At 33.3% G+C, this 12,067-nt stretch overlaps 1 protein-coding gene across 2 annotated transcripts in view; it reads right to left on the bottom strand.

Annotated features, from left to right (window-relative positions):
- The window catches only part of LOC110999663, a 125,092-nt gene that overhangs the window by 6,995 nt on the left and 106,030 nt on the right, over positions 1–12,067 (bottom strand). For both annotated transcript variants that reach the window (XM_045631691.1, XM_045631692.1), the window contains one exon: positions 3,286–3,357. In XM_045631691.1, coding sequence (XP_045487647.1) covers positions 3,286–3,357 — 72 coding nt within the window. The remainder of the gene's footprint in view (positions 1–3,285; positions 3,358–12,067) is intronic.

Here is a 12,067-nt window from a genome sequence, read left to right as displayed (position 1 = left end):
CAGTAAAGATTATGTTAACGAATATACATATTCTTCTTTGTAAAATGTTTTATATTGTATATGTTATAGATAAATGTTTAGTATGTTTAAACAGGGAAATAACTCTACGGACCGCTTATACAAAAGAAGATATGGTGTTACTTCTTTTTTTAAGTGTCTTTTAAACATTATTTAATCTAAATTCAAGTTTTGCTTTATTTTTGAAATGTTGCATTTCGGTGTCAATAAAGCTAGGCAAAACATAGTTTTAAAATGATTTAAGGATCCTTACAACATAAAGCCGTTTGGACTTAAATACTTTATCCAATGTATTTGGTTTAGTGATTATTACATTTTACTGTTATCGCAGAGTCGGTCAATGACCTCTCGCTAGATAGACTTTGGTGAGGTATGTCTACGAGTTATTTTGCAGTGAAAACTTTAAACAGTCTACATACTTAATTAATTTAAATGCATGACAACGCAAAATGTATATTTAGAAAGATTTCACTGAAGGTGCTCTTTGGAATTGTTCTTTATACGTAATTCTAACATTAATTCGATATATGGAATGAAAAAGGCGTGTTCGCTATCAAATAGCACGCCTGGCGTCTGTCGCTAACTAAACAACACGGCCTCTTACCAATTAGGCAGCTGTCCTTTTGATTCACAAGGGAATGTGATACTCTGACGTCATATTTTAATGTCATTCGTGTGTTACTCCCTATTTTTAAGTCCATGCGGGACGAAGTTACGTTATGAAATATAGCAGTTTTACTTATAACTAATATGCTGCAGGTGAATTTTTTATTAACTTCAAATGCGATTTTCAAACTACCTAAACTGTAACCTTGAAAACGTACTCGCCGAATTTCCTTCTTTAGATTTTTTAAAATTCATATAAACTATAACTTATAATTAAAAAAACAATTTGGATTAAAATGATAAAGTTTTTTTGTAAATAAATTGTTTACTATTAATTGTAGAAGGAACTCTAAAATGAATTGAATCACGAAATTAATAACGAAACGGCAAAACGGAAAATAATAAATTCTCAATTTAAACTGCTCAAAGAAGACATTCAAAATTTTTAATTTGCATATGTTTTAATTTTTATATTTAAGATAACCGTCCACCGCTATTTTTCAATCTCATTTTTATCAATGGCGCTACAGCCTTTTAAGGCCTGGACCTCAGATTCTGTATCCGTACCGAGATAATTTTATAATAGGCAAGTAGGTGATCAACCTTTTATGCTTGACACATGTCGTCGACTATTTAGGTCTACGACATAGCCATAGACTAGTTTTCTCACGATGTTTTCCTACGCCGTACGACTATAGGTACACAGACAGTAAGTCCATTGGTGCACTGCCGGGGATCGAACCTACGACCCCAGTTGTTACACATTGAAACTAGGCGAAAACTTTTTAATGTAGAAGTTATAATAAATAACATTGGACTATGATTATTACGCCTTAACTGTTCTCGCAGTGTTTACTGTGAATTAAGGTATGAAAAAATCAATTTTTAACAGTGTAGTAACCGGTTAATAAAACTTTCTTTATACAACCAGCCTCGATATGGGTTTTTAGGTAATCAACTATGATTAAAAAATACTCGACACATTGTACCTAAATTTATTTTTGCTTTTAACTGTTTTGTGGCCCAGATGTTGGGCATTTTTTTTTCTTTATACGATAGCAATAATGACACAAAATCGACGAAGTGTCAGTCACAGAAGATTAATGCACTTTTTTATAATGAAATGCGATAAAACAGATATAGACATCGGAACCTATAAAGATTTGTAACGCCACTGGATGTACGAACATTTATTCTATTGACTTTACAAAGATTAACAAGTAAAATATATATATAGAATTTTTGCAAGGATAATTAATAAACAATGCGCATAAAGTTTTAGTATTTATTTCCAGTTAATCGTTCCATTAATCAGACATAAAAATGCTTTGACATATATGTTTATTTATCAATATGGTTGTCTGATAAGTCACGTCCACACGGTATTTCACCATATCAGCTGACTTTAAATTACCTATTTTGTTTGTTTATATACGCGAATTGATAAGGCACATTTTTATATGAAATATCGGACAATATGACTAAGACGCATGTACTACGGATAAAACTTCATATTTGTTTAGTGTTATATGTAAATTATAGGATTTGCATACGCCAAAGATTTTATTTAAAGAATCCCCGACTTCCATCTTTATTATGTGAATTTCTCAGTAATACGCTTCGTTTATCTTTAGTTCTTTGAGAAACTAGACATAAGGTTCCAATTACATTCTACAATAACAATAATTTGCATAACCATCGTTCCATGTAAGTAATGTAAACCATTCATTGTTTTGTATGACAACCCGTGTCTAGTTAAATTGTACCTATTAATGGCATGAACGCATCACTTAACGCTGGGAAGACAGAAATTATAATATTGAGCGTATTTTTCCCAGAGATGCCTAGTGGTTTCAGAGTGCGACTCATTCCTGAGGTCGTAGGTTCGATAATCGGTTCTGCAACAATGGACTTTATGCGCATTTAAAATTCGCTCAAATAATGAAAGAAAACATCGTGAGGGATCCTGGCTGGTCGCCAGTGTGTAGCGGCTGTTAACCTACTTGCCTATTAGATTGACAAATGATCATGAAATATATACAGAAATCTGAAGCCGAGACTTAAAAATGTTGTAGTGCCACAGATTTTTTATTTTCCTATAATTTATAGATGTGACGTAGTGTAATCGTAGTCATTAGGAATTAGTATAGGCTTGAATGGACATTTCATTGTTTTTTTTTTAAAGGTGATTGGTAGTTGAGAAATACCTTTACATTTAGCAATGAAACTTGTCAGCAGTGAAATTAGACCAATCAAAGGCATGAACGCATCAGCGCCGGGAAGACGTAGAAATTTATTATATCAAGGAAGAATGGCAATTTCCGGGGAATTGTATGTTTCGCGTCTGACACCCCTGCATAGAGGGGCGAGGGGTAATCGGGTGTGGCGTGGTGCGTCGTGAATAGCGCACAGGGGGCGCATGCGCCGAGCTTCCCTAACCCTCGATACGCACCATGTGTGCGACTAGCCCCCCTCATCCCGCATTACAACCCTCGCAAAAGGAATTATGCTCATTCACGTATATTTGATAACAGGTTAATTTATAGCCTATTGATTTTTATGGATTAAGCGCGTGACTTGAGAACTAATAGACTCTGCTAAGAGACTATATGTGTAATAATTATTGACAAAGGTTTTATAATACTGTTAAAAATCACAAACCATTAGCTGAGTGTGCTGCTGGAGAAGTTGCTTCCTTGTTTCTTGTGTTTTCCTTTTCTTTCCCGTTGTTACCTGAAACAAAAAACAATAGAATGCCATGAGATATTGAATTAAACACTTTCTAGTTTGCTAAAAAGGCAGCGATATTTAAATGAAATTTAATAGACAAATATTTTGCACTGTTAAATAAATAATTTAAAAAACATCGAGATTTTAATTCAATTGTAATTCAGCAATTAGGTAAAGAAATCAGTTTCAGTTCTGATAGATTACACTAAGACGAATATATTTTAAATTAGACTTAATTAGACTTAAGAGGCATTGCCCTCTAGTAGATTCAAAACAGAATTTTACTAATCCAAAATTAAGTTTATAATGCTGTATTTAATTTTCGTAAATTCGACACTTTCTATACTAAGCAACAAGGTACAATTATAATATTATGTAGAAAGCATAGCAGATCTCTCTCAATTAGCGCTTATGCTCCAAAAGGTCGGATTTTTAATTCTATAATTCGATCTTAACGATTGTAAAGTAACGAAACATAAATAACAAATTGGAAAAATTGTTAACAGTACCGTAAAAAACGAGATAGGAAGCGATAACGATATTCGCTTATCGTTAACAATGTCCTATGAAACTCTTTACGTCATGATATGCTGTATATCGTTCGAAATTCAAAACGAATTTTGACATTCCCTTCGTAAGATTGCAGATCCAAACTTCATACTTCTAATTTAGTATAGTCATGGCCAACACGAAATTTTAACAGGTTTTTAACAATATCTTTGCTAAAGATTAAGCAGATATTGAGTTAAATGATTAAGTACAGTGCATTTACCATCAGCACAGACTAGTTTAATGTCAATTGAAACCGGAAATATTACAGTATAGATGGAGGAGTGAGTAGGGAGGTCGCAGATCGTTCATCGTTCCCTGTAGGATCCTTTTTGTGGCGGCCGCTCGCCCGTCCGACCGGTTGCGAGAACATTCAACCCATTACCCAGACCATTCGCAAAACACACTATGATTTTGAACAATACGGAATTACAATGTTGCGTTTTATCAGCTATGTGATGGCTTGGCAGGGAATACAAAAATACTCAGTCTTCTTCAAAACAATAGCCTTCTTTCCAATAAGCTAATTCTCAATGCGTACATATACGTATTCAGTACAAAATATGCTGCGCTTTCAATCTGTTGTATTATAGACGACTCTCGAAGGAACAAATAAAAAGCTAACAAAAAAGTTTAAATGCAACACACTATAAATGTTTCAATTAATAATGTCTTTTGTTCAAGACATAATATTGTTTTATTGCAACGGCTTCTGCGATTGTTCGTTGGCCGCCGACCTTGGCAGTGGCGTTGACTCGCACGGCCTTAAATCTAACCGCTCGCGCCATATACTTAAGTATGACTTCACATGATCCGCCATGTGTAGTGTACACTACTTATAACGATGTCAACCGAAAATTAAGACGAAATTCTTAAGTCGATTTTTATATTCTAATGGTTTAATTATACAGTAGGCCCAGTTGTTCAGCCTGTAGGATCTACATCAGGGTAATCAGATAAAGGAAGACATCGTGAGTTAACGCACCAAAAAACGATGTTTGTAAGGCAACGAAGGCTTATTTCTATAGAGTGAAATAGATTTTGCGCCCGAACCCAATAATTAATCCACAATTATTGGTTTCAATCTGAGATCAGACCGAGACAGTCGATCGATCTTTTATCTGCATCCCAATAACCAAACCCGACGAAGACAATCCATTTTTGGCGACGGATTGAATGCAATCTCTTCGCTATTTACACTCATATTTGATAATTAATATAAACCAATTAAACTTAATAACTGTACATATAACATTGAAATATACGTGGCTATGTTTAAAACATATCAAATAGGTTTTTAAATAATTTTAAAAACTGGTGTAAGTTAAAATATTTAGATAGGATATTGTCACTGTTGAACTGTCATTTTTATACAAAGGTTTATCCAAATACACCGATCCACCTACCATGGATAGCTTGTTTCGACAGATGGCAGATCTATAAGAGCACTGCTTATACCAACCAAAATAATTCGAGACCATATGATTAGTTACCGATAGCTGTTTAAGCCCTTACAAGTAACATATGTGGCGAACATACGTAAAGTAGGTATCTAAAAATATGTGATTCAGTCCTCGCTCATATTAATCGACATTAATTTTGGAGGCGCTCGATAACAGGAAAAACCATAAACTTATTTTATAATTATTGATTCATAATTTACAGTAATCGGTGGATAATAAGTATTATAAAACATTCAAATACTACGTTACAATTGAATAAAAACTATCTTGAAATTTCGCATAATATATTTGATTTTAATTAGTATATTTTTGTCTATGCCAGAGAACGTCAAATATATATTGCTTTAAAACATTTATTGGAGTTCCAATTGACGTGTTTGGTGCAATTTATCCGCATGGAAATGGTAATTATAATTAGCATTGACGTATTCATAAGATATTATTATTAAAGCATGGACGACATGTGGGGGAAAATAAATTTATTACTGATATTTATAATTTACCCGTTATTTAGTTAGAACCATTAGTAACAATTCGTACTGGCATCTTGACTCAATGTTTAATGCATGTTATCCGAAGGTCCTGGGCTCGATTCACGGCGAAATTTTTCACTACAACGGCACATCAATATGTTAACTTTAAATTCCCGACACGTTACTGAATATATTTTTCTAATTAATTGCTATTCAAGATGCCTTTAGCGATAAAATTGCAAACGTCTGTTATAGGCAACTATCTGGCCTTCGCAAATGTGCATACTGTTTGTATGCACAGATGCTTACATTTAACAGGAATAACTTATAATAATTAAAATAAATTTTATGGACACTTGAAAGATATTTCTTTGACTCCTCTACTACAACCGTAAGACAATTTTCTGGTCTTAAGTTACTTATGTATCTAGTAGTAGTTTACTAAATGTACCCGCGAGAATTGATTAATTCGCTAGGAATGGAGTATGTATGCCTTAACTAGCCAGTGATCAAAGAATGTTGTAATTTTTTTTTAGAACGAGCAGGAGGCTCACCAGATTTTAAGTGATACCGCCGCCCATGGACACTATCAATGCCAAAGGCTCTTGATTGCGTTGCGGGCCTTTTAAGAATCGGTACGCTCTTTTCTTGAAGGACCCTAAGTCAAATTAGCTCGGAATACTTCAGTGAGCAGCTAGTTCCACAAAGTGGCGGTGCGCGGCAAAAACTGCCTTGAAAAACGCTCAGTTGTGGAACGGAGTTTATCATAGTAAAGTCATCTTACATTTACAAAGAGGGTTGATCACACAAATTGATTTCTATTTATATTATATTTACAGAGGTTTTGCGATATTTATTTGGTGTTTTGATGCACACGAAACATGCAGACGACAGAGATATATGCTGTTATATGTTCCACTTAAGAACACATTAACAATGCTTTTATGAGACGAGAAGAATAAGTGACGTTCCAAAAGAATGAGCTTTAAGTCAAGCATGGCGCCGCGATGTGAGTATTCAATTACTATAAGGCCGTACTTGACTCATACAAAGGAACATGTTTTGTAACATGCAGAAGAAATTTTTATTTGTTATGGAATTTATACTAAAAAAACCCGTAATTTTGTGATTGGATCTTATAAACAAATCGATTACTATAAGCAGTGGTTGCCTGGAAGAGATCGCTCGAAAGCGATAAGGCCGCCAGTTGCTCTTTTTTTCATTTAACTATGTTCAATTTTTATATTGTAATGTAACGAAGTGTTAATAAATAAATAAATATAATAAAGGTAACAAAGTTTATGTTATTATATTTGATAACGTAACGACCTCTGTGAAAGTGAAGACCTTTAGATTCTTCCATTTGTCTCTCATCTTCGCCATTTCACAATCTTCTCCCTCTTTTATATTTCCAGGTTTCTGGTGGGCGTACTCTTTTTTTATCTTACAAACCGAAATCTGTTACGAGGATATTTTTACGACAATTACACCTAGCCAAATAGTGTATTATAAAATATATGATGTTCTTAGGTTAATGTTCAATTGGTTTTAAGCAGTTGAAGCTGATAAATCTTATTTTTACATTTTTAACATGACTGTACAGTGCCATATGGTTTTGATGGTTGTCGTCAAAGTGTACATGACCATAAAAGCTTTTTAGTTATATCTATAAATGCATATATATGAACAGCTGTTTCATTTTACAAAATATAATATGGTGTACATAGTACTTTAAAATACATTATAAACGAGTTGTGTAATTTTTCATTGATTCACATTTAAATTAAATTCAGTAATGCAATCAAAGTCAATGGGATAAATTTCACAAATAACTATGTAATTGTAATAAAATTAAATTTTGCATTTTCCGTATAAAATACGTATTTCATATAAATTAGTTACAAATATTTAGCCAAATAAGAAGCTATATAAAAAGAGTAAAAAAAGAGGTAATATCAGAACTGGAACATTATATCAAAGTTTGAATACGTTAGGAGGTTAGTGTTTGATATAAACCGGCTAGAGAAGCTTTCGCGAACGCAGGTAGTGGATGTATCATCGACCGGATGTAGTCGTAGATTTGGTCGGAGGCGGATGTGTCGCCATTTGCATGCGCAGCGTGCTCTTGATAACAATGCGCAGAAGGCACCAGGACAAGAATATTGAATGCGGGACATCGATAAATAGCTAAAAATTACTACAAATTAGTTATTGAATTGTAATTTGCCAAGTCAATCAGAATAGGGCTAATAAATCGATTAAGCCCTTCATATTCATATCAATTTGTTCGGTTTTCATTATTATTCTAAGAGCATGACGCTAGTTTGAATTTGACTGAATTATCGAAGAGGAATAGATAGAGTATATCCGTTTCAAGCTTCCTTTGATAACGCACTATAATTTAATACGGCACATAATTATTAGTTACTAAGTGCGAAAGTGTCAGAAAATCATTGGTAACTCTTTAATGGGTGACTGAATACGTAAAAGATTACTAATATCTCAGAGATAACGTATCTGGTTGTTATCATAATCTGATAGGAACAAAGGGAAGTAAAAAAAGTTACTTTTTTACAAAATGTTAGTTTTAATAGTAGTAGTTATTAAAGCTTTGTTTATTTACTGTTATTTATTAATTTATATAATGTTGAGTCTATTCATATTATATTCCTAATTGTTACATTCTATAGTATTTAATAAGGTTAATCCATGTTAAAAATCCTAGATTTTTCTCAGTATTCGAGGTCATCGTATGTATGTCTAGGTGAGAAACGATTTATCTCAGAGATAGCTGTTAGGTCATATGTAGGGCGCTGGCCATGTCTCGGCCTTAAGCCGGTTACCATCTTTGGGAGCGACCGGTTTTGTCATACGCACTTTGTACGTAACAGTTTTATGTACTGAAAGCAATGTACTAACTTTCTTCGTGGCAAATAAATATCCCGTTGTCATCTATTGCTCTGATGTGAGTGAATATTTTAAACTCCCTCGCAAAGGTGAGTCACATAGGGCGAACAGTTGGCGACTGAATCATTGCACGCCATACTATTATGCACATACTGATGGCGCAGGTAACAGAATCGCCATTGTATGCTTGATGCTATTGTGCAGCCAAACTTTTGAGGTCCCCCAACCGATTGTTAGTCGTATTGTTATATTGTTCATTGCGAAGGTGGTGTGGGTTTTGGAGAACAATAATCTATAAGCACACGTGCTTTAAATGACTTCGGTATCAATCTTCAATCATGAATTCAATCTAAATGGACACCAATTAAATGTTTTAATGTTAATATTAAAGCAGGATATTAAAGTATATTCACGATTAAATGTTTATAATTATATATAAATATCTTTATCCTGTTTATGGAATTCAGGGAAACGATATATTTTATAGGCGTAATATGACGTGTTACTGACAGAAAACGCTGTAATTTTGTACTCGTTGAATTTTATTCATATCTGAGACTGACTGCGCCATCTCTAGGTGTTTTAACGAACTGTTTTAAGAGTAAATTTGGTACTGGTTGTCCTTTTCACATTGAAAAAGAAATGTAGTGAATTTTTTTATTTATTCTAAAGTTCAAATACTAGTTCACAATGAAGTTGAATAAGAGTTTTTGAAAAAAATGCCTGAAAATGTCTTTATTACCTTTATGTATATTGGGAGAGCTGACCTAATATTACCTTAAAATTTAAATTAATATAAATAAAACACGCTACATCACACCTACGCAAGAAGGAACTTAAAAAAAATTTGTTAAGACCTGCGTCAGTACTCTGTAACTTTAATCTAGGATCTCGACTTCAAAGGTGGGTTCATTCCATACAAAATGTCGGGATCGGTATTGGAAGCCTCTGTAAAAGTGCAACCCTACCATGGGCGCTGTCTACTATGTAAGATACAAATAGTAGTTTCATAACCGAATAAGTCTGAGAGTTCATAGGATTACATATAATATGTTATATGTACATAAATCCTCGGATTCTACTAACGTAAAATTAACTTGTTTATATTTACAACATATACCGGCAAGCCATAGCAGTAAGATATATGGTTACATACTAGTTATTTTTTATAAATCCAAAATAAACGTACCATATCCCTATCCCTATTCAGATTAATAATACAAAACGGGAACTTAGTGTTTAGACCTCTTTTAAAGATCTTGTATAATTATACCAATTTAATCAATGTTAGGAATTTTTTTAGCTTACTCTAATGAGTGCGTTGAAAAATATAACAATTTCAGTTTGGTTTCTTCCATGTTAACTAACGTAAAATAACCTCAAGATGAATAAATTATACCGGTTTGTAGCGACATCTACAATCGTAACGAAGATGTTTCCAAGTATTGAGTACATATACATGATCATGATAACAGTCACGGAGGCCTTCGAATTGTCCACTAGTGACACTGCACAAGGATGCTTCCTTTAAGTTGGATTACATTTCTTCCTACCCATATATTATACTTATATAAAAACTATTTGTATAACGACCAAAGTCCTTTGTTGAAATATTGACAGAATGATTCGTCACGCTTACTGTATAATGACACGTAACTGATAAGAACAAAACATTCCATATAAATTGAAGTTTATCTAGTTTTTCTGAAGCTAAAATAACAGTTATTTTAAAAAATGTTTCATCTCGATACACTGCTAAGCTGAGCACTGGTGCGAAGCCGAAGCCGTCAGTTGTTAATAGAAATAAGAGTTAACAAACCAGAAAATGTTTAAAGTTTATTAGTTTAGCCTAGCTAATTTAATGTGGGCGATGTTTACCCAAACTCTGTGGAACGATGACGATTGGTATTTTAAAAATAACATTGACCTTTGATCGCTATAAGCGGCTTTACGCGTGAATTACAAAAGGTACAGAACGAGCTTAGAATTGTATTTAAAAATGTATAATTTTCTGGTACACCTTAGTAAAATACATATATTATGAAAGACGTTCAATCAAAAGTTGATTCAATGTGAGCTTTTCTGGACTTCTTGTGTTACAATGTACATAGTTAGGGGTTGATTCATCCCGTGACACACAACAATTATGTGACATGTTCACGTACTACAAAAAAGTATGCTTTCTTTGTAAAAACATATCATATAGTTCACTTAAAGCCCACTTGCTCTTCGCCTGAGCGTTTTGAAAGGATGTGTCATAAAACATTGTTATTTTTAACGTGCGACTCACATCCCTGCCGTCGTAGGTTCGATTACGGCTGTGAACCAATGGACTTACGTCTATGTGCGCATTTAACACTCGCTGGTACGGTGGAGGAAAACATCGTGGGAAAACCGGCATGTCTAGGCAAGGCAAGTCGGGATTGTGTCAGGCACAGAAGGTTGATCATCTACCTGCCTGTTAGATAACGAATTACGAAACATATACCTACAGAAATCTTAGGTTTAGACCTAACATTGTAGCACCATTATTATGTGCTGAAGCATGAATGCGGCAACATTAATGCTTTAGTTCTAAATTGGATACTATAAAAATAATCAATTAATATTAAACAGTTTAATAGAGTTACCATGTTCAATTTGTTTTTATTAACCGAATACTTTATAGTTTAGATTAGATATGGAATGTCGATTAGTAAGTTGAAAAACTAAAAATCTGCATGTGTATTTTTAAATTCTAATCTTATAAAGCTACCAAAAGTATTCAATCGATGTGCACTTATTAACGGCAATATGTATTTCAAAATCAAGGTCGGCCTTTACTATAATAATTTTAATTATAGATAAAAATAAAGATTAAACAATGCAAAACCGATTTTTTATATTATGTTACCTTGGTGAATTAGTAAATCATTTATTTTATACATAATTCCTAATAGCTAATCGAGAAGTATTTGACCCTGGGCCACAATGCACAAACCGTGCGGGCCATAATAAAAAAAAAAAAAAAAAAAAATCGAGAAGTAAACTTACAACTACATGGATTATTTCCGAAGAAACTTTTCAAAAAACCAAGACCCAAGATCATCTTCTATATTCTCAACGCAGTCAGTAGTCATTTAAAAATCACAAGCGAATTATTCTTGGTTCAAACGAGTTGAAAGATAAGTATTTTAATTGGACAATAAGAATTTAAAATTTTATTAATAAACATTATCTGTAGCAAAAATCGTAAAGTAATAACCAAATTTTGACACACCTCAAGTAGCTCTTTGATTTTTTTACCACACTTGTCATTTAAAGAATAAATTTGTAAGTAAT

Source organism: Pieris rapae, chromosome 16, assembly GCF_905147795.1.
Source record: "Pieris rapae chromosome 16, ilPieRapa1.1, whole genome shotgun sequence".
NCBI classification, from domain to species: domain Eukaryota; kingdom Metazoa; phylum Arthropoda; class Insecta; order Lepidoptera; family Pieridae; genus Pieris; species Pieris rapae.
The sequence above is the reverse complement of the archived record's forward strand: the minus strand, read 5'-3'. Positions and strand labels throughout refer to the sequence as shown.